This window comes from Benincasa hispida, chromosome 4, assembly GCF_027475165.1.
Source record: "Benincasa hispida cultivar pf3 chromosome 4, pf3_genome.v1.1, whole genome shotgun sequence".
Taxonomy (NCBI): domain Eukaryota; kingdom Viridiplantae; phylum Streptophyta; class Magnoliopsida; order Cucurbitales; family Cucurbitaceae; genus Benincasa; species Benincasa hispida.
In genome coordinates, this window is record NC_143481.1 from 17,960,432 (window position 1) to 17,985,115 (window position 24,684).

Genomic DNA, 24,684 nt, shown 5'->3' on the forward strand with positions numbered 1-24,684 from the left:
CTCAGCTACACAAGATGGAATTCACTCCTTCCTCGAAGCAGGGGCAAGTAGATGATTCCAAAGCTTGAACGATGTGGCGCCACACACCTTCTCTTGACTTGAGAGGTGTTCACACGTAGTTGGACTATGTTGTATTGTTCATTAGAGGAATCAGTGGTACTTAAGGAGTGAGATGTAACTACAGGGAAAAAACGGTAAATTAGCTCAACTGTACTTAGAAGCATCTGTGAAGGGTCATCGTACTCATGATTAGTTATATTCGATGGACACAAAAAATATATCTGTGGTAAGAAGAGTTCAGCTGTTGGTCTTTAATGGAATGTCTGGCAGTTAACGGATGGTGGATCTCGTGGCTACAGAGTTTAGTCAGCTATTCATGTACCGTTGGAGCTTCGAGCCAAGGGTTCATTAGGTCCCCTGGGTAGCTTGGATAAAGTCGAGAATCAGTGTTTGAGTCAGTTTGAAATGTTCAAATTGACAAGAAGCAGTTTGATTATATATGATATAATTGGACTGGTTAATTATATATGATATAATTGACTAAATGTATGAGATACATTATTTTGGAAAAAATTAGATATAAATATGATTCATATCAAGTGGAGGAGAAATTATTATAATTAATATGTGATATCAAACTATAGGGTAAGAATATAATATGATTATATTCATTAATTATTAAATTGGTTAATTATACGATAATTGGCCGAAAACTTCTCTTGGTCATGCGTTAGTGGGAGAATCCGAAGTCAGTTATTGTAACCGAAGAATAAAATGAAAATTTGTTTCATTTTGCAAAAAGTTCAAAAATTCACAAACGGTGTGGAAACGTAAACGGTTGCCTAGTTTGAGAGCCTATACGATAATTGCTCATTGTCTAAACGATCGCACACTTATCCCTACACAATCGCTTAGCTTTCCTAAACGACTGCATAGTGTGCCGCATTTTCTAAACGATCGTCTACCTTTTATTAAACGATCGCTTAGTAAAACCTACATGATCGTGTAGCTTCTTCTAAACGGTAAGCACCCTTGCTATACGATAGCTATTTCTCTCCCACTTGCTTATCGTCTACACAATTTGTCTTTTCTCCGACCTCTACCAAATTCACCAAAGACCACACTTTGGATTCTCACTTCGAGAATAACAAGGGCTCCAATTGGTGGTGTCGTCCCCGCTGTTTACTTGTTCGTGCTTGTTCGAGTTTCTGCCATTCGTGTAGACGATCGTGCTGCTGCAGCCGACTGGTTTGCTGGGCAATAGAGTTCCCGTAGAGGTGCTTTCGCTTCTTCTGAGTTCAACGTTTGAAGAGAGTTTTCAACTGGTATGAGAACTCTTTCCCTTGTATTTTTATTTTTTGAAGCATGCCGTTAATTAGTATTAATTTGCATAACTATCTGTTGGAATGTATATGTTGTATTTCGGTCACAATGAAATCGGAAAGATCTGAATGTGCTCATGGATGCTCTTCGTTAAGAGTTCCTTAAAGCATGTCATGTTTAGAACTAGATTGTAAGAACTATGGAGAATCTGAGCCTAAACTCATCGATTTTCAAGTGATAGAGTTAGAGGTTGAAAAACCTCGCCCTGTTCTGTTGTCTGATATATCGTATATTTTTTAGTTTTGTTCTTCTTGTTCTCAAGAGTCAGTTTAGTCAGAGTCTTTATTTTCAGTTGAGTCAGTTCTTGAGTCTTTTGATTTTTCTTTTTCCTTTTTTTCAAACAAAATTAAAAATCCAAAATTTGACATGTCTGGTCCTTTTCAAAAGATGGGAGCCTTTATAGTTTTACCGGGCTATATTGACTCATCCAAGAAGGGACTAGAGAAATACAAGAATTTCTTTGTGCCTTGACAGGGGACAGATCACGCCGAGCATTCGACGTTAAAAAATTGTCCTTCCTAAAGTGAGCCAGGTGAGAAATTTACTGCTTTCTTTATTTGTTTTCTAGATTAGCTTTCTTTTTGTTATTGTTTTATAGGGACGACCTAGAGGAGAGGAGCATCTTTTTGCACTATTACAGAAATTGGATTACTTGACATTTTTCCAATGTCAAGTAAAGGGTATACTTGATGCTTATAAAAGCATCGAGTATTTGACTATCAAGTATAGTGTGATAACTTGACTCTGAAAAAACGTCAAGACAAATATTTCGTGATACAATTTTCGTGTCAAGAAAGATAATACACTTGACATTGGTGGTATGTCAAGTTTATTGATTCTCGACATTGACGTATCATATATGATAACTATTGACGTTTTTATGTGTCAAGTATATGTATTTTTTTTTTCAAATTAAATGCCCCAATCGATATTCTCATTTTATGCCTTGTATTCCAACAATAAAATTACATCAACTAAATAAACATTATACCTTTAAGATCTATCAACTCAATATATTCACTAAAAATTCTATATGTTCAACTATGACCTTTCATATGAACACTCCTCACAAATTACAACAATATTTCTCTTTCACATGTACATGCACAAAATAAAATCTCAACTATTGCTTTTGTATACAAAACTCAACTTTCAACAAACACAAAAGTGATAAATTGTTTAATAACTAATCTCTCAATAAAGTATATTATTTAATCTACACATTGAGCTTTGAAGTCTAAAGATCGAGAACTAAGGGTCAAACAAGCCATGTTTAAGCAAGTCAACCTGCAAAATAGACTAAAGGGCGATAACATCAAATTTCAAAATATAGAAATAAGTGTTAAGATACAACAATGACAAAAAGTCACACACAAGGAAAAATGTACATGATTGACTTACTTTATGCAATGAAAAAATATCATACTCGAAACTTAAAAAATATCTACAACTTAAAGTTAGGGACTTACTGGGATTTCATCCATTCTCTTTTGACCATATCCAGCCTCAGGAGGAACAGTTACCTTTTGCTGCAAAATAAAGGAAGATGGGAGAGATTTGAGAAAATATAATAAAGAAGAAGAAGATTATCAACAAATCAAGCATATGGTAAAATTTAAAATAGTAGAATGCAGATACCTTTCCCCTAACTTTCATAACTTTCACAAAAAATAGAGAATATTGGAAGCTCAATCTTATCTACAAGCAATGAAAAAATTCTTCAAAATTTCATTCACCAAAATAACTAATTAACTCTAAATAAATTATCCAAAGTGTGGCTTGATTCGAATGCCACTTCAAAACTACAACAAAGTAATCCAATCTACGAAAAGTTCAATAATAATGGTTACAAAATGCAAATTCTAGCAACTATGTAACAATTTCAAAAGAGTTTTAAGGCCTCAAAACGTCAGTAAACCATCAAGAGATTTTCTATACTATTCCTAGCCTTGAATTTGAGTGGTGGAACTCAAGATTGAAGTGAATTTGTGAAGGGAATAGAATGGGTTTCAGGTAAAGAACTTTTTCTCTGCTAAACACTAATTTTTCAGCAACTCTCATCTTCATCAGCAATTTTTTAGAGCTTTTATGTATCATCTTCATGCAAGCACTGAGACATTGGTCAATGCCACTTCAATTTTCACTTGCAAGTTGTGGCTAGGTGTTGAATTAGGAATTAATCCACCAGTTTGTGGATAATTCCACTAACTCAATTAAATTAAATTAATTTCAATTTCCATTTTCAATTTCTAATTTTAATTAATTCCAAAATTAACTAAAATCTAATTTAATTAATTCTAAATTAATTAAATTCGAAAATCCAATTTCTCAAATTGAATTTTATTGAAAATTAATTTGATTATAATTAATTAAACATATTTAATTAATTAAATAACAATTTAATATCAAATATTAAATTAATCACACACCTAATTTTAAACATGAATCCTATCCATATAGTTAATATTTAAATCAACATTTAAATATTATAAACTCTCCAATTTCATTCAATTTCGATAAATTAAACATTAATTAATTATATCGAATATAATTATACAAACTCTAATTTGAATTTGAACTATTCAAATTCAAACCCTAAATCAATTTGAACACTTCAAATTGAAATTGAATTTGAACACTTCAAATTGAAATTGAATTTGAACACTTTAAATTGATATCATTCCAAATTCACTCAATTTAATAATTCACGGTGTTCATGTTTTACGAGCTAGTAGAGGGACCTTATGAACCTATAGATAATGAGCTTCAATGATTTGAGATTAATTGGTTAATACTCTTTAGACCAAATTAATCAATATTCGTTAACTACTGAGTCACACCATTATAGCTCAATAGTTGCACTCTCCTCACTATAGATATATTTGTGTCCATTTGATTTAACCATAATCAGTAAGTCGACCCTTCACAGGTAACGTAATAACGGTTGGGTCAAAGTTGTTTTACCCCCAAAATTATGTCTTGCTCCTTAAGTTCCACTGATCCTCTAATGAACAATTGGTTTGTGATCCAATCACTAAACTGGATTCCTCTCGAGCTAATGAGAGGGTGGGAGCCCTTGTTCAAGACTTGGATTTACACTTAAGAGAACAACCTTTCTCCTATCCCTCAATTGGGTAGGCATGAATTTCGTCTTACACTCTATGTCCCCAGCTATCTACCCGGTTTTACCCTTAAAATGAGAGGTTTATTGAGCTGGCACTGTTGAGCCAACCCTCACCTATGTAAATCTAAGGATAATCTCAAATAAACAGGAGTTCATAGTTAGCTTAGGATTAAGATCGAGTTACCTAGGTCATCTAAGCGAAATAGTCAGTCTTAAACAGTAAACAACGTTATAAAGTAAGAGTAACTTATTTCTGTTGGGATTGGTGTCCTAATTCTCCCGGAGTCTCGTTGTTTTGTAAAGATACACATTGTTCAATGAATAAAATAAGTGTTATTTAATTCTGACATTTACTCGTATCCAATAAACAAAACACCTTGGTTATCTTATGTGAACTTAAGCATGTATATGTGATATACAAGTGGATCATGTCTTAAGTGATAACCTAAATCGATCTATAGTATAAGGATTAAGGTGGGATACCTGATCCTGGTGACACTACTGATATGACCTGCTTTGTAAAGGTTTGCAAGTGTTGTAAACTACTACAGATAGTAGATCCTGACCATTCATGTGGAGACGTGGAGCGGGGGTGTCCTATACAAAGAGTTTGTATAAGACCTGGACCACAAGATGACTAGACTCTGTATATAACGCCGTTGATACTAGAGACTTGCATCTCACCTAAACGACCATAGATGACACAACCTCAATCCTGAGTATTTTGTGAACTTCTGCCTTTGAGGGCGGTTCTTTGACTAGTATGGGTGAGAGTCGCCAGATTTCCAACTCAACATGCCTACCTTTTTTGGGACTTGTCTGATCTGGGAGCTGGGAACTCAATCCACAAGATGGAATTCACTTCTTTCCCGAAGTAGGGATAAGTAGAGAGATTGCTCCCTTAAGGGCTGATTCCGGGGCTTGAACATAGTGCCACAGCTTCTCTTTGGAAGAGAAGACTCAGTTATAGTAGGACTATGACTTATGTTCATTAGAGGGATCAATGGTACTTAAGGATACAGATGTAACTACAGGGGTATAACATTTATTGGTCCAGCTGTACTTACGAGCGATCTGTGAAGGGTTGTCGCACTACTGATTGGTTAAGATGGGCACATAATATATCTGTAGTGAGGAGAGTTCAGCTGTTGATCTTTAGTGGAGTGCCTGGCAGTTAATGGATGGCAGATCCCATGACTAAAGAGTTTAGTCAGTTATTCACGTACCATTGGAGCTTCGGATCTACAGGTCCATGAGGTCCCTTTGGTCGCTTGGATTCTGTTGAGGATCAATTCTTGGTGTTGATTTGAAATGTTCAAATTGACAAGAGGTATTTTGATTATATATGATATAATCGGTATGATGTATGAGATACATTTAGTGGAGGATTGATATAAATGAGATTTACATTAAGTACCATGGAATAGAAAAAGAACTATGGTTTATATGTTTCATGAGATGAAATATTAAAACTATAGGTTATAAATATAGTATGATAAGTAGATTATCATTTATGTTTATAATAATATTAATTATTAAATAATTAATATTTTTTCTTTTAAATAACCAAAATAGTGGGTGGTTATTGGATCATGGTAACCGTGAGTTTACAAGAAAAGTGGTTTCCTATTTTGAAAATAAAGTTTTACAAAAGTTTGAAAAGGTTTTTTGAGTTTTCTCTCTCGTAAAAAAAACTCACGAGGTCGTCAAGTAAATACAGATTTACTAAACGACGACTGGGCGAGCTAAACGATCGTACAATGTTTATTAAACGATTGCATAGCTTTGCTAGACGATTGCTGGCCCAAGGTAAACGATCGTGTAGAGTCTGTAGGCAATAGACCGAGCTAGACGATGAGTTAAACGATCGCATAGCTTTATTTAAACGACTAGGCATCGACCTATACGATAGGTCTCTGCCATCTTCCACTTGCCCAGTCGTGTACGCGATCATTGTTTCCTTCATTCGTCTGCCTCATACCAAGTCCGAACAGAGCCCACCCTCTGGATTCTCACACCGAGAATACCAAGGTTGCCTTGTTGGTGGTGTCAGACTCAACTCGACACCGTCGAGGTTTTCTGGAGGCCGTTCGTGGTGTTGTGGAGTTCGTGTTACAGAGGAGATCGTGATCGAGGAGATCGTTGAGGACGAGCACGAAGTGTTCATGATGTGTTCGTGCGGTGTTGCAATCGTGTAGATCGAGTGCTAGCAGATGTTGTTGTTCGATCAGAGGCACAACAGAGCGTGGAGACACGTCTGCTTATGTGTGTAGAGTTTTACTCTCTGTTCCTTTGTATTTTACATGCTGTAATTTCTGTATGAATCGCATAAACATTTGTTTGAAGTCGACTATAAATGATTTGTTGATTCATGATTGTAATTTGGAATAGTCTTGTTCCGCTGCTCATGGAAATCTCATTTTTGATTTCCTTAAATTTCTTGGTCCGATCTTACGCAAACTCAATGCATAGGATGACCCACTCCTCATGGCAATACATGAATGAATCAGGATCACTTCGTTTGTAGCACCTTACAACAAATTGTAATAACTACAAAGTGGGTCACATCCGATAGTGTTACCAGAATAAAACACCCAACCTTATTCATATACTATAGATCATTTAGACTATTTACTTGAACCTGGCCCACTCTTATGTCTCCACATAAAGTTCAAGTACTCATGTAATTGTCATGGATCTTTTAGTTTATTGAATTTATTTCTAAAACGAAATAAGCAATTCATATATTCGATACAACTTTATTGAATCAAACTTCAATAACAACTTTATTGGTTTATAGAATGAGTTTATTGTTTACAAACCACGAGTTTTAGGACATAAAACCCAACAATAGTTAAAATGAATAGGAAAATGGCATGAATAATTTTATCTCTAGAATTACTCACGTCCTAGCTTGATGCTTTCAACAAATAACTACTTTCTCAAGTAACTAATTACTTTTTCATTTCAATCAACTGATCAGGTGGATTTAAGCAACAAACTTTATGTAATTATCAAGCTAGAAGATTCACATACACAAACAACTTAGAAAATTAACAGATGAAGATGTGAAGAATGGTTTGAGATGGAGATTGTATTAAAACAAGTAGGATAGTCAATGAGAATGCAAAGAAAAAGAAAGAAGTCAAGCTACAGGGTTCAATCTCTTGTCCCCTTTGGCTTGTTTTTGTGCTTGCTATTGTCAACTCGATGGAAGGATTGAAGGAGATGTCTCTCTCGAACTTCTCTCCGGCAGCACCTCGTTACCAACAATGGAGAATGGCTATCGTCCCTTCTATTTCTTGCTTGCAGTCGGCATATGTGATTACATTAAATTCCATACCATGAGTATGTGATGCCCTAGTTTATTGATTTTCTCTCTAAAACTTAACAACTCAACATTATGTGTATATATGTATTACCATTGGAGTTTTAGTCCAAGTGGGAGTTTATTGGGTTTGTAAATAATAAAGTTATTCTGTTATCAAGATGCTTATTTAATAAAGTTGTTATTGAATATATGAATTACTCATTTTGTTTTAGAAAGAACCTAAATCCAATAAACTAAGATCCATGACTATTATATGAGTACTTGGACTTTACGTGGAGACATAAGAGTAGATCAAGTTCGAGTAGATAGTCAAAACAATTTACAGTATATGGATAAGGTTGAATACCTTATCCTGGGGACACTATAGGATGCAACCCATTTTTTAGTTATTACAATTGTTGTAAAGTGCTACAAACGATATAATCCTGAATCGTTCATGTAGAAATATGTGAGTGGAGGTGTCCTAAGTAAAGAGTTTGTATAAGACCGAACCAAGAAATAAGTCACTCTTGCTTTATAACGTTGTTTATTATTTAAGACTTGACTATTTCAAAACGATGATCTAGGTAACTTGACCTTAATCCTGAGCTAATTATGAACTTCTGTTTATTCAAAATTATCCTTAGATTTGCATGGGTGAAGGTTGGCTTATCAACGCCAGCTCAATGAGCACCCTATTTTAGGGATAAAACTAAGCAGATAGCTGGAGACATAGGGTGCAAGACAAAATTTACTCATGCATGCTTTTAGGGATAGTAGAGAGGTTGTTCCTTTAAGTATTGACTCCAGGTCTTGAATAAGAGGCTTACCCTCTCATTGGCCCGAAAGGGACTTGATTTGGTGATTGGATCACAAATCAATTGTTCATTAGAGGATCAGTAGAACTTAAGGAGAAAGATGTAATATCTGGGGTAAAACAACTTTTGACTCAGCTGCTATTACGAATAAACCTATGAAGGGTTGGCTTACTGATTATGGTTATATCGAGTGGACAAAAATATATCTACAGTCATCCCACTTAAAGACACTAGTCCTACTTTGAGTTAATGGAATTTTAAGTGTCAAATTTTCATTAACTCAAATTTGCATGATTCGCATGATTTTGCCTATAAATAGAATGATTTTATGAAGTTTATTTCTCTTGGCAAAATGGAATTTCTTGAGACCTTTTAAGAAAGGTCTAACCCTAATTCTCTCTCAAACCCTTAACCGTTTTCTCTCCAAATTGGTCATTCACCAGATTCCACCATCCTATTCTAAAATTGGAAAATAGTCAAGAAGACTCTCGTGGTGGTCTACAAACTGTTCGTGAGAAGGATTGTTCATAACCAGAGAAGAATTTGGGCTACAAAGATTGTATACTCTTATCCCTTTAATTTATGTTAAAATGCATGTTTATTCTTATGAAATTAACTTAATTAGAGTACTCATCATCCAAATTGCTTCCTCTGGTTAGAAGAAGAAGAAGAAAAAAAAAATTTCACACTGATTAAATGAGATAAATACTCATCATAGTATTATATTCGCGTTATGTCATTTCATCAATTATACGTGGTATAACGAAAGTATTGATTCATTGATATCCAACATGCATGAAAATTTAATATTATGATCTTAATTGCACAATTGTTATATGTAAACTATTTCGTTTCACCACAATTTGACGAATGTTCTATTTTAAAATATGGAATCAGATTTCAGAATTCAAACCCAAAATTGGAATACAGCTTTCCTTGCCTTTTGGTAATTTACGCATCACAAAAAGACCAATTTACCCTCCCTTTATTCAATTCATCCAAACACTCTCCCATCTCCATGTGACCACCGACAGCACCGATTTGCCAGCTGGCCCACACTCAAAAACCCGTGTTCTTTCCTCTACTGCACCATCTTTCTTCATTACCATGAAACCGCAATTTATAACCCGAAACGTGTCCAACGCAGCACGTGTCAACTTTCACCGGTCAGAATTTGTATATTCCAATGATGTTATCATAGGTTCATCCATAGGTGAATAAAACTCGACGCGGCTCAATCTTTTTACACCGCAATTCCAGGCTTTGCCCTCGCTTGCAACTGATTAACTTTACTCTTTATATTATCAAAAATCCTTACTTCTCATTTTCTCTTCATTACTTCTCTTCTTCTTCCATCTCCAAATCTTCGAATCGAAGAAGTGAAATCCATGGCTCGATTTGTGATTCTCTTTGCTCTCTTTCTACTTCCTGCACTAGCCGCCGCAAGCCGCCCTGTCAGAACTCCGTTCGTTGTTCGTGGTAAAGTCTTCTGTGATACTTGCCTTGCGGGCTTTGAAACCTCCGCTACCACCTACATTCCCGGTATATACTCTCTCTCTCTGTTTTCTACGTATCGGTTACTGAAATCTCGCGATCTGTGCCGGATATTGGTCTTATTTGTGGTGGTAGATCGTGTTCTTGCTAGATCTGTATTGTAGTTAAGATGTTTTTGTTGATTAGTGGCTTGCTTGCTAGTTTGGTGGTGTATTTTGATGGATTTGAACTGGATCTGGTGTTTGAATCTTGACTACTGTTTGATGGCTTGCGGAAGAATACGTTAGGGTTTTCGATTAGATTATTATTTTTTAATTTTGACCTATGTTTGTTAATTGAGATTTGTTTACTTTATTTTATTTCTATGTCGTGCTTAACTTTTATTTTAAGCAATAATTTTGTCGATCTGTCTTGCATGTGAATTAATCTTGACTACTGTCTGGTGTATGGATTAAGGTATTGTTTCATTATAGGGGTTATTTTAGTCCAAATTCGCGTTTTGGGTACGTGTATTCTTTTAATTGAGGCCTAATCTTAGGGTTTAGTTAATTATAAGGGTGTATTTACTTCATTTTCTTTCTATATCGTGCTTAACCGTTTTTTAAATTTTTTTTAAGCAATGATTTTTTAAATCTGTTTTTATCTATAATATATATCTGAAATCTGGATCTGGACAGTGATTTTGTTGTATTGATGTTCTTCTCATGTGTGCTTTTCTGCGCCGCCCCCCCCCCCAAAAAAAAAAAAAAAAAAGAACTCAGTTTTAAGCTTGATCTTTTAGGTCATGTAGTAATTTAAAATGGTTGTAGAGTAAAAAGGCTATGGGTTTGATTGACCATGTAGGGTCAAATCTTCTTTTCTTAATAATTGATTTCAATTTGTTGGGTCTTGGGCTACTTTACAAACCCTTGAAAAGGAGAGGATGGTTGGAATATGTACTTGCTTTCACTTTCATTTCAATGTGTGGGCTTGGATAATTTGAATTTATAACATCTTGGTTGAGGGTATATGCTTTTAAATAGTCGAGTAAATCATCACTAGGTAGGTAGACATTACTGTTTGAAATGTCTCTAACCTTTCAAGATTGGATTCATATCTTAATTTAATCTATGGTAATATTTTAGGTCCAGTTCGATATCCATTTGGTTCATGACAATTAAGTTTATAAACACTATTTTCAAATTCAACCTATTGATTTCTTTGTTTTATTATCTACTTTTAAGGAGTGTTTTTAAAAATAAAGCCAAAGTTTTGAAAACTATAAAAAGTAGCATTTGTTTTTTAAATTTGACTAAAAATTCAAGGTCTGAAGGATAAAAACCATTGTAAAGGAGTTTTAAGAAAACAAGCTTAATTTTCAAAATCCAAATGGTAATCAAGTTGGGCCTTGTGGGTAGTTCACGAATAAAACCTCATCATCCAATTATTCAATTTCCTTGCAGGTGCTAAGGTCAGAATTGAATGCAAGGACAGGAACTCAATGGAACTTCTATACACTCGTGAGGCCACAACAGACTCCACAGGTTCTTACACGCTCTTAGTCAACGAGGATCACGAGGACCAACTTTGTGATGCTGTACTAATCAGCAGCCCTCAGGAGAGATGTTCATCGGTAGCTGAAGGCCGTGACCGTGCCCGTGTGATCCTCACCCGCTACAACGGTATTGCCTCAAATGAACGATATGTCAATGCCATGGGTTTTGCAAGAGATGAACCTATGGCCGGCTGCAACCAAGTCATGAGTCAGTACCAGGACATTGAAGATTAGAATTGATTTTAGTCCTTAAAATCACTTGATGGTTGTATTTCTGGAGGTATATTTGCCATATCTACGCTTTATTCGGACACTGAACGGTGTTTGTCATATTGGATTCTTAAGGATGATTAATATGTTTTGTTCATTCACTTTATTATTATCATGGCCAGGATGATACTATGATCCTTATTTATGAATACAAAATAGTGAAAATAGCTTCATTTCTATGTTTCATTTAATGATAATAATTTTTCACGGTTTTTTTTTTTTTAGTTTAAATAACCTTCGCGATCGTTATTTATCTACTATACGACTATATTGCCAATTCTTTGGGCTCTACATTTACCGTTTACCTTATGTGGAAAACATGACGACTTCTAACTTCTAGCCAAACTAGGATAATGTAGTGTTTTACTTGTAAAATAAATCATTAATTAATGACCAATATAAACACCAATATGATCTACGGCAGAAAATCTAATTTCTTTTTTATGTTTTCAGAACTATTATGTTATGTTATAAACTAACCTAAAATATGAATTAGGTAATATACTATTAATTATATAATATTATAAAATAATAATTATACAACAAATTAACGTAAAATATGTTTATAAATAATAGTTTATTATTAATTAATATTTAATGGATAATTATACTAACAATTTCTAAATCTACTAATAAACATATATTTGAAAAATATAAAATATAATTCTATTTTAATTGAATCTCTTATTTTTAAATTTTTGTTTTCAAATTTTTTACCAAATAGGTCAAGTTAGTTTATTTATTTTTGGGACAGATCTACAAGTTAACTTAAAGGATGAAATTTTTTTTTTTTTTTTTTGTTTCAATTTAAATACTACGGTGGATCGTATCTCTACCTAGGGAAGAAGACCCTCAAATGTGGCAAGAACATAGTTTAAAAGTTCCATCGAAATCTCCTTCAAAATCTTGCTTGGGAGAAGTTTCGTTTTGGGTTAGTTGCATAAATGGAATTCAAATCCAAAATAATAGAATATGTAATACAAGGATAAAATAATTGTATATATAGAACAAAAAATGGTAAAAGACTAAAAAGCTCACGTCTAACAACCGTTTTATTTGTTTCTTCCCGATTTTATCAAATTGAAAGCTATCATTGATAGGTGTTATCATTGATAATTGCTATCAATGATAGCTTTCAATTTGAGAAATATTAATGCAATCTTGAAATATTAGCTTTTAATTTACTTTCAATTATCAGTGGCTATCATTAATACACTTTTATCAATTGGAATCAATCTTGAAATATTAACAGTTAAGGTTATTAGTGTCTATCAATGATAGTCTTTTATAAGTAGTTATCAACATTGAAAAAAAACCAACTTTGAAAGATTGAGCTATACCAGTGATGGATAACTATTAGTGACTATCACTGATAGACGTTCATAAATGACTATCAACTTTGAAAAATTAACATAGTAGCTATCACTAATAATCTTCTATTATGGCGATCACTGAAATCAACTATCAGTCGCTATCACTAATAGACTTTCATCAATTATAATCAATCTTGAAATATTAACACTTAAGGCTAGCAATGATAAACTTCTATAACTAATTATGAACTTTCAAAGAAACTCGACATATAGATTTCACATAACTTCTATCACCAACTATTATTTCTCGTATCGTGGTTATCAGTGATAGTTTCTTGAAATATTAACATTTAAAGCTAGCAAAGATAGACTTCTATAACTAGTTATGAACTTTCAAAGAAACTCAACATATAGATTTCACATAACTTCTATCACCAATATTACTAATATTTCTCATATCGTGGTTATCAATGAGAGTTTTTTCACTGATAAGATGCTATCAACGATCTCACTAATATCATGCTATTAATGATCTCATTGATAACATGCTATCACTGATAGCTCTCTATTACCGATAACATGCTATCAGTGGTAACTTTAATCACCGATAACATGCTATTAGTGGTAGCTTTTATTATCGATAACATGATACCAATGTTAGCTTCTATCATCGATAACATGGTACCAGTGGTAGCTTCTATCAATGATAGCTTCTTCTGATCACCTTATTGTCCCTTGTCCTTTACAAACATTCGTGCGATCCCTTTTCTTTTCGATACCTCTCAAGTGCACTTCCGTAAAAACAGCGAACAACAAAACCAAACCCTTCTTCTTCGTTTGATTTTGTAAACAAATACTATGTATTTGTGTCCTTCATTTTGGGTCATCTATACCATTTTTTCAAGTTTATTTCTGATAGACATCATACTCTTAAAGTCCTATAAAAAGGGGAAAAAAATTATTGGCCTGTTTGATATCGTTGTCATTTCTCATTTTTTGAGAAATAAACTTGTTTAATACCTATTTTTGTTTCTTATTTCAAACTTTTAAGTTTTAAGAAATATTTCTGATTTTTTTCTTATTTTACTATCTATTATAAATATCCTTTCTTTTCTCCCTCAATTTCGACGAAATTTCGAGAAAATTTGGAGAAATTTTGAAATTTCATGAAAATTTCAAGAAATTTTGAAATTTCAAGAATATTTCAATTTCCCCCATTTTGACAAAATTTCGAGATTTCGATTTTTTTTAATATGCTAGCTGAGTTCAAATTTTTCAATTTTATAATCCTGCTTACATACAGTTATAGTTTCACACGTCAATATCATTTTCAACCAAGGATTAAGCCTTTTTTATGTACTAGTTTTTCTAATTTTTAGCTTTTCTCAATTTTTATTTTTGACCCAAAACTTTCATTTCAAAAGAAATTGATTTGAAAAAACCACAAAAAAGTAACATATATTTATTTTTAACCTTATTCAAACTTTTTCCATTAAATTTTCACATCATTTCACCTCAAAATTGAATTGATGTAAATTTTTTTCTTTAACCCAAAACTTTTATAATTTCCACATCATTTCACCTCAAAATATGCTTAAACTTTATATTATTTTGTAATTATTTTCCGTTTCCTTTTTAAATTTATGTTCTCGCATCAACATTTACACAAATATTTACAATAGACATCTAAATGTTGTCTTACTTTACAGAAAGCGTAATTAAAAATGGTCAATTATAATCTAATTAAGTCACATTAAAGTACCATTAACTAATTATAAAAAATTTCATCAATTTCCATTCATTTTCATAATTTCTTTTTGAAATTTTCTTGATATTTTCATAAAATTGGGACCTCGATATTTCCATCAACATCAATATTTCGAATATTGGGCAAGAGTTTAATATTAATCTAAATGATTTAAACTTTATTAATGATTGGATTACTTAGCTACTATGTGATCATTTGAACCATTTTAAACATTAATGGTTCGATCTTCCATAAAAGCTCAAAGAAAAACTTGAAGAAAAGACACTACAAGAATATAGTCTTTTCCCGATACCCGAAATCGTCGAAATATAGCTGAAAATACATCAAGAGATCATTTTCCAACAAACATTATCTCGTCGAAAAAATAGTCGAGAAATACTCCCGACATGCATCGCCTACTCATTGGAAGTTCATATAAACTCTCGATGAGGTATATACGTCATCGAGAGATCAACGACATGTCGGCAGTTTGAATGACCAAATAGATGTCCTCATTCAATCTTCCAATGACTGTGTACATCGGCAGATATATTGTTGGGAGATTGGGCCTTTTTTCTTTTTAATATTCCTATAATTTCTTTTATTATTTTTTTAAATTTGGTTTCTATAACCTAAAATTGAACCCACATCAATAATAATTAAGGAAATCTAAAGTTTTCACGTACATTAGAATTAAATAGAGTCACCTAGAGTATTCTTACTATATAAAAGAGAGAGAAGTATACTAAATAAATAATGTTTACATATAGATATAGTGGTCCACAAAAATATATCTAGTGGAATATATAGGAGAAAGTGTGATGACCATGTTGTAAGCTCGTGACTCTAAAAAATGCTCCTCCAAAGCATCAAATTTACATATAATTTAATTAAATTGAGATATTAGTACACATTATTATTAAGATTAAACGTATGTATAATTCTCAACCCAATATTAAAATTTAACAAAATAATATAAAAAAAAAATTACTAAAAAATATGAGGATATAGTTTAAAGTTCGACTCATTAAAAACAGTGTTGGATTAGGAAGAAGTCAGTGACATAATTAGGTTAAAGGTGCCTACCCCCTACACACTTCATCAATCCAATCATTTTAAATTTGATTTATAATCCATAATGATTTAGTCATTTTTGGTTTATTTTGAGTATAATTCACTTCTTGATCACGAATCCTGAAAATCACTGGCAAACACATTAAATCTGATAAAAACACATAAAAAACAATCCTAAAGTCCAGGAAAATAACACACATTTTTTGTGCGTTTTATCACCCCAAACTTAAGATTTTGCTAGTCTTCAGCAAAGGAGAAACAAGAAAAATAAAAAAAGTTCTAAATAAGTGTGCTAGTAGTTCATGCCTCAGAGAATAACCAGTTGAAAACTCAAGCAAAAACATTCAAACAAGACTATCGTTATGGTCGTCCATGGCCAAATCTAATCGTCTTCCACGTGTGTATGTGCAAGTCACATTTAATTCAAAACTCAAAAACTAAAGTTAGGCTCAAGATAGCTTCTACAATTTTCCTCTACTTTGGTCCATGCACCAATCATCAAGTACCTACACATTTCAAGAAAGTAATATGTCCACTAAGGTACCTTAATTGGATCCCGGGTTTTAAAATTTACATAATTTTACCTAGGGGCACAAGCTTTCACACACTCATTGTAGGAAACCGTACCTAGTCAATTCCCAGGTGTCCTAACTGATCACAAGAAGGTAGCTCTTTTTACCCCAACCCGTGCATACACATTACAAGTTTACAAAGCATAAAATAAGAATTTTCTTTTAAGCAAATGAGTGATCACTATATTTTTTTTCAAAGGATAACAAAATATTCTTTTCTTTCCTCTAAATCTAACATTACAAACCATCATGTCATCTACTCTCCGAACAGTGAGACCTTTCGAGGTGACAACCAAATACACTAAACATTATTCTAGTTTTAGTTAACGTTTCTAAATTGAAGTGACTACATGCTCATGATATGAGAAACTAAAAAAGGGACACAGATAGATCATACTTCAAGATATTATTATCTTATTTCCACTATGAGTCATTCAATATGCATATTCAAGTCTCATCATGGACAATCAACATTAACAACACACAACAAAGAACACAATAAAACTCTCAAAACTCAATTCATTCTCCTTTTTTTAAAAAAAAATTCTTCAAATTTTCAACATAACACACAGAGCAAGATAAGTCCAAATAAACATGCATAGCAAGATAAACAAACAAACACAAAAGTACAAAAGGTGTTGCAATCCGACGAGAATGAAAGTGGATTGCACCCCCAAGTTTGTCATCGAGGACGATAACAGTTTAAGTAGAGGAGGATGTTACAATCCAACTTTGAGATAGTAGATTGTAACCCACTTGTACAGACAGTGCAATGGCGACACATGAGTGTCGACATATATGGGAAAGACAGAGGGCCAAGAGAAGTGTCATGATGTGACGGAGGAGGATGGTGCATCATCAAACACACCAAGATAAATGGGCAAGCATGTCATGTTGGACATTAAGCAGAAAGACAAGCAACCCTGTCATCGGTAGTGGCATTGACAAACTCCGTGGGAGCCAGATGAGACCCCGGGCCATGACCTCGGAAGGTGAGGTTCCGTCGCGAGTTTGGACGAGCGACTCTAGAGTTAGATGCATATTGATAATATATGCAAGCATGTCAAATCTCATGTTAATCAGAGTTCAGATGAGTATTCTACATTGGTGAGTGATAGTTCACCACATTTGATATGCATGGCTGGCAAAAGAGGAAAATGTTTAGAATGCACTATAGGGGGAGACATGGTGTCAGCTCTCCACCACCCTTGAGCCTTGTGGCCTAAGTGAGCTACCCCATGGCACATGCGTGTGTGATGGTGTGGGCGAGCATTACAAGACAAGTGTCTTGGACGTCTTCCACAAGAATGGGATCTCATGGACAGTGTTAGATGGCATGGGTGTGCCAGCATTGCACTCCTTTCCATGGGCCAAAGGTTTGATGTAGCACCCGGTAGTGCCGTTTTGATTCGTCAAGGACTTGGAAGGGTCTAAGTCTCGATTATATCCAGATGGATGGATGTCTAGGAAGTCCTGAGTTGGATTGTTACCTATGGGTCAGTTGATGATAGATCTCGATAATCGTGCCCAAACAGAAGAGAGAAAGTTGATGACATCCCGACACTCGGGATGGCAGCCTAAAACATCAGTGGGACTCGATAGTTTTCAATTGGTCTGATACTTGCTTGAGTTGTCCCAGTAAGCATTGTAATGGCCCGGTAAAGCCCGATAGATGACCATTAGGCTGGTAGAAGCCCGGTAGGCGTTGAAGTAGGCCCGTAGAGCCTGATAGGCATTATTCTATCCCGGAAAGCCCCGATAAGTGTCTTCATCACTCGGTAAGCCCTGATAAAGGGTTATAAGCCTGTTTTGGCCCAACGAAAGGCCAGAACTCATTCTGGTGAAGTTTTGAAGTGATGGAGAAGTATGAAGGATGTGTTGTTGGGAACCAAGATGACAAAGAGAGATGCGACTTGCATTGTGATGACCTTAGCCTCATATATGGGCAAGGTTGAGCCTCAAAAATTGGCCTAGAGTAGAGGCAAGTCAGCTAGAGTCATATATGAGGGAAAATACACGTACGGGCGATGTGTATGGCCTATTGAAGTTAAGTTCCACATGAGTTTAGTTCGGTTAAGGATGGAATAACCTCGACTAAGGTCTGACAAAGCTTCAAAGAGTTGAGAAAAATGTGAATTGGGACGTGATTATCCCTTAAGGTTGACCATGATCATGGGTGAATCATGGTGTCGCACAGTTGAAGAAGTATGACCATGACATTTGGTATCAGAACCACTCTTTTTTAGTGGAATCAGACAAGACAGAGAGAAAGACCCGAAGGTTGGACTAAAGACTTCACAGTTGCATCTCGAGTGCTAGCTCGGCAAGGAAAATGTGAGTCAGTTTAGAGACAATGTGTGGGTTGAAGCCAGATTTCACCATTAAGGGGAATCAGTCCAGTCAGGAAGTAAGAACCTAGCTCATTTTCCAAGAGTTTGGGTGTGTTGGGTTTTATGTCCTAAAACTCGTGGTATGTAAATAATGGAACGTATTTTGAAAAATTCAATAAGGTGTTATTGAATAGATGTATTGCTTATAAGAAATCCAATAAACCTAAAAGTCCCTTGGCCATTGGATGAGTACTTGAACTTTATGTACAGACATAAAGGTGGATCGGGTTCGAGTAAATAGTCATAATGATCTATAGTATATGAATAAGGTTGGGTACCTTATTCTTGTAACACTGTTGAATGCGTCTCGCTTTGTAGTTGTTATAAGAAGTTGTAAACTGCTACAAATGAAGTGATCCTAATTCATTCATGTTGGGACATGAGGAGTGGAGTTGTACAAGATCGGACCACGAAATAAGTCACTCTTACTTTATAACGTTGTTTACTGTTTAAGACTGACTGTTTCAAAGCGATGACCTAGGTAACTTGACCTTAATCCTGAGCTAACTATGAACTTCTGTTTATTCGGGATTACCCTTAGATTTCCATAGGTAAAGGTTAGCTCAACAGCACCGGCTCAATAAGACTCCCATTTCAGGGGTAAGACTGAATAGATAGTTGGGGATATAGGGTGCAAGATGGAACTCACTCCTACCTATTTTAAGGATAGTAGAAAGGTTGTTCCCTTAAGTGTTGATTCTGGGTCTTGAACAAGGGGCCCCGCCCTCTCATTGGCTCGAGAAAGACTCGGTTTTATTGATTGGTTCACAAAACAATTGTTCATTAGGGGATCAGTGGGACTTAAGGAACAAGAGGTAATTTCGGGGGTAAAACAGAGATTTGACCCAGCCGTTATTATGAACAACCTGTGAAGGATTGACTTACTAATCATGGTTATATCGAGTGGACATAATATATCTACATTGAGGGGAGTTCAACTATGGGCTTTAATGGAGTGAGACCCATTAGTTGACGAATAGGGGTTAGATCGATCTAATGAGTTTAGCCGATTAATCTCGGGCCGTTGGAGCCCATGATCTGTAGGTCCACGAGGTCCCTCTACTAACTTGAAAATGGATTAGTTCTAGAGTAGCGTGATAAGTTAATTTGAACCGTTCAAATTAGAATAAAACGGAATTGGAGAATATATATTTAAATATGATTTAAATATATGAAGATGAAATTGTGTAAGAATTAATTTAATATTGGATATTAAATTAATTAGAATTATTTAAATTGTTTAAATAATTATTTATTAATTTTATTAGAAAATTAATTTATGAAATTAATTTGTAAAATTAATAAAATTTTATTTTAGAATTCAAATATGATTTTAAAATCAAAATTAGATTTTGGAAATAGAAAAATACAAAAAAGGAAAAATGATTTTTCCATCTCCATCTTCAAGTTGCTCACAAAGAACTCACCTCTTCAACCTTCATTAACTCCAAGCATGAGCTACATCACATGCAACAAATCTCTTTGCATGATAGTCTGCTATATATTGAATAGAATGGAGTGATTTTGGGAGGTGGCAACCGAATGAATTTTTTTGAAAAATTCTTGAAAAAGGAGATGTTTTTCATTTTGGGTTGTAGCAGTGAGCTTTCTTCAAGTTTCCTTTGATTCTAGCTTATTTTGAGTCTCACAACTCAATCTAGAGCACCAAGAGAATAGTAGGGAAGATCTTGTGGTGGTTTGCACAAAGTTTTGGAGGAATTTACAGCTGGAAATAAAGATCTCAATAGTTCTTCAAAGGTATATTCTTGAAACCCATTAAACTCTGTTTAAGCATGTTTTCTTTTCTGCCAAAATTAATGCATTAGAGTGCTTATGGATCTTGAACTCTTCCGCTGCGTGTTGGTGTCGATCTAACAGGGTGTCTCGTTGGCTAGAAGAAGCACAAAAGGTGTACCAGGTAAAATGGCTTCGAAAGAACCATTATTACCAGAGGGATAGTGCTAATGGTTGCAAGCAAAAGTACCGGGGGTCAGGGAGACATGCATCAATCCAATGTATTTGTGCATCAAGACTCTGTGTGGGTGGATGTCATGGCTAGAAGAGCCAAGTGATTGGGAAGTAACTCGCGAGAATAGGTTGTTGTCCCGTGAGAATGCTCCCTTTGTGTGGAGCCAATTTGTCCCTTAAGTCAATCCACATGCCTAAGTGGGGTGGCTTCACAGTTGTTGGGGCCAGTGCGCATTGGAGATGACCAATAGTCTGATAGTTCAGAGAAAGAGGAAAGAAGTTGCATCAAGAGCAAGAGAAGCATCTTCGTAAAGTTGCCACATGAGGTGGCCAGTGAGTCAGCTGAAGTGTAGTGATGGTGAAAGAGGGGGTTGTGATTTGTTTTTTGACTTTGCAAAGGTGTAGGTAGATGTCATGATATGTGATGTTCCATGGTAGGCTTGTGAGCCTCACCTCGAGGGGTGCATCTTGATGTGTGCTTAGAGAGTATGTGTTATGGCATGGTTACGACCAAGTTGTGTTGGATGAAAAGATATCCCTTATTAGTGGAGGTGAGAGGAGACTGAAGCTTTTGCCATGCGTATGTTACGAGTCTCGAAAGCCAAGTCCTAAAATAGAATGCAAGAAGGCCTGTGGGTAGGATAGCTCATATGTAGTAGCACTTTCCGTACTTGGTCTGACACACATCATTTTCAGTGGGTCTGTTAGCAAGCCAACCCGAGTTCAGATTGTCATCAAGACGATGCCAAGATTAAGTGGGGGAGAGTGCTGCAATCTGACGAGAATGAAAGTGGATTACACCCCTAAGTTTAGTTAAGTGGGGGAGGATGTCACAATCGAACTTTGAGATAGTAGATTGTGAGCCCACTTGTGCAGATAGTGCAATGGCGACACGTGAGTGTCGACATATCTAGAAAAGATAGAGAACCAAGAAAAGTATCATGATGCGACCGAGGAGGACGGTGCATCATCAAACACACTAAGATAAGTGGGCAAGCATGCCATGTTAGACATTAAACAGAAAGACAAGCAACCATGTCATCGGTAGTGTCATTGACAAACTCCGTGGGAGCCAGATGAGGCCCCGGGCCATGACCTCGAAAGGTGAGGTTCCGTCGCGAGTTTGGAGGAGCAACTTTAGAGTTAGATGCATATTGATAATATATGTAAGCACGTCAAATCTCATGTTAATCGAAGTTCAGACGAGCGCTCTACGTTGGTGAGTGACAGTTCTCCATATTTGATATGCATGGCTAGCAAAAGAGGAAAATGTTCAGAATGCACTATAAGGGGAGACATGGTGTCAGCTCTCCACCACCCTTGGGCCCTGTGGCCTAAGTGAGCTACCCCATGGCACATGTGTGTGTCATTGTGTGGGCGAGCGTTACATGGCAAGTGTTTTGGACGTCTTCCATCGAGAATGGAATCTCATGGACAGGTCGAACGGCACGGGTGTGCCGGCATTGTGCCCCTTCGCATGGGTCAGAGGTTTGATGTAGCACCCAGTATGCCATTTTGATTCGACAAGGTCTCGAAAGGGTTCAAGTCTCAATTATGTTCAGATGGATGGATATCCGGGAAGTCCCGAGTTGGATTGTTGCCCACGGGTTGGTTGATGATGGTTCTCGATAAGTGTGCCCAACAGTAGAGAGAAAGCTGATGACATCCCGACACTCGAGATGCCATCCTAAAGCATCAATGGGACTCAATAGTTTCTGGTTGGCCCGATACCTGCTCGAGTTGTCTCAATAAGTATTGTAATGGCCCGATAAAGCCCAATAGACGACCATTAGGTCGGTAAAAGCCCGGTAGGCACTAAAGTAGGCCGGTAGAGCCCGGTAAGTATTGTTATGTCCAAAAAGCCTCGATAAGTGCCTGAAGCACCTGGTAATTCCCAGTAAAGGGTTATAAGTTTTCTTCGGCGCAACGAAGGGTCAGAACTCACCAAGTGAAGTTTCAAAGTGATGAAGAAGTATGGAGGACGTATTGGTGGGAACCAAGATGACGAAGAGAGATGTGACATTGCATTGTGATGACCTTAGCCTCATATATGGGCAAGGTCGAGCCTCAGGACTTGGCTTAGAGTAGAAGCAAGTTGGTTAGAGTCGCATATGAGGGAAAATACACATATAAGCAATATGTATGGCCAAATGAAGTTCAGTTCCGCATGAGTTCAGTTCGGTTGAGGAGGGAATAACCTTGCATAAGGTCCGATAAAGCTTCAAAGAGTTGAGCAAAATGTGAATTGGGACTTGAGCATTCCTTAAGGCTGACCATAATCATGGGTGAATCATGGTGTCACACGGTTGGAGTAGTACAACCGTGACAAAAGGCACCTCCCATCCCGAACTTAGAAATTTTCATTGCCCTCAATGCAAGAAAATAATAAAGCATAGAGAAACAAACAAGCTTGGGATCGTGCGGGAGTCCACCAAACAGGCTAGTGGAAAGCGTACTTTGTGTTGAAAATAGACCCTGGAAAATATGATAATAAATGAGTGGCTCTCTGATTTTTAAAAGAAAACAACTAAAGCAAAAACAAAATGAATAAATAAATAAATAAAAGTGTAAAAAATATATTGGGTTGCCTCCCTACAAGTGTTTAGTTTAATGTCTCTTAACTAGACCGAACCTATAAAATCATTCTTTGAAAACCAGGTTCTCTAACTTTCTCTCTTCATCACCACAATAATGCTCAAGTCTTTGACCATTGACTTTGAATCTCAATCCATCTTCTCCTTGCACTTCCACAGCTCCATGAGGAGAATCTTTTACGACCACAAATGGCCCTAACCATCTAGTCCTGAGTTTACTTGGAAACAAGCGTAAACGTGAATTAAAAAGCAAAACACTTTGTCCAAGATCAAATGTATGGTGAATGATCTTCTTGTCATGCCATCTAGCAATTCTTTCTTTGTACAACTTGGCATTCTCATAAGCTTGATCATGGAACTCTTCCAACTCAGCGAGTTCCAACAATCTCTTCTCTCCCACCTTTTGTGGTTTAAAGTTTAACTTCTTGATAGCCCAATAAGCTTTGCTCTCTAGCTCCACCAATAAGTGACAAGCCTTTCTAAAAACCAATCTATAAGGTGAAGTGCCAATTGAAGTCTCGAAAGCGTACGGTAGGCCCATAATGCATCATCTAACTTGAGAGCTCAATCCTTCCTATTAATTCGAACTATCTTTTCAAGAATCTATTTGATTTCCCTATTAGATACCTTCGCAAGACCGTTAGTTTGAGGATGGTATGTTGTGGAATCTTATGTTTCACACCATATTCATGGAATCAAATAGCTTGTTACAAAAATGAAACCCCTCATCATTTATGACAACCCTAGGTGTACCAAACCTTGTGAAATTATTTTTATGCAAGAATTTCAAAATAGTGCGGGTATCATTATTCACAATAGCTACAACCTTTACCCATTTAGACACGTAATCAACTGCAACTAAAATATATGCATGACCTCCATAAGACACAGGAAAGGGTCCCATAAATCAATACCCCAGACATCAAAAGGCTCCACCTCCAAAATAGAAGTCATAGGAAACTCATGTTGTCTAAAGATATTGCCAGTACATTGGCGCCTATCACAAGATTTAACAAAAGTATAACAGTCTTTAAAAAGTGAAGGCCAATAAAAACCTGATTGAAGTACCTTAGTTGCAGTTCTAGTTGGTCCA

General features: G+C 35.6%; 2 protein-coding genes across 2 annotated transcripts; one reads left to right on the forward strand and one right to left on the reverse strand.

Annotated features, from left to right (window-relative positions):
* Positions 1-9,614: 9,614 nt before the first annotated feature.
* Positions 9,615-12,112, forward strand: SAH7 (Pollen Ole e 1 allergen and extensin family protein). Its single transcript, XM_039029801.2, has 2 exons — positions 9,615-10,177; positions 11,572-12,112. Exons 1-2 carry the CDS (start codon positions 10,024-10,026, stop codon positions 11,895-11,897), a joined length of 480 nt encoding a protein of 159 aa, XP_038885729.1. The 5' UTR covers positions 9,615-10,023; the 3' UTR covers positions 11,898-12,112.
* An 11,525-nt stretch (positions 12,113-23,637) lies between these two features.
* On the reverse strand, positions 23,638-24,132 carry LOC120076116 (uncharacterized). Its single transcript, XM_039029894.1, has one exon. It carries the CDS (start codon positions 24,130-24,132, stop codon positions 23,638-23,640), a length of 495 nt encoding a protein of 164 aa, XP_038885822.1.
* Between the last annotated feature and the right edge of the window lie 552 nt (positions 24,133-24,684).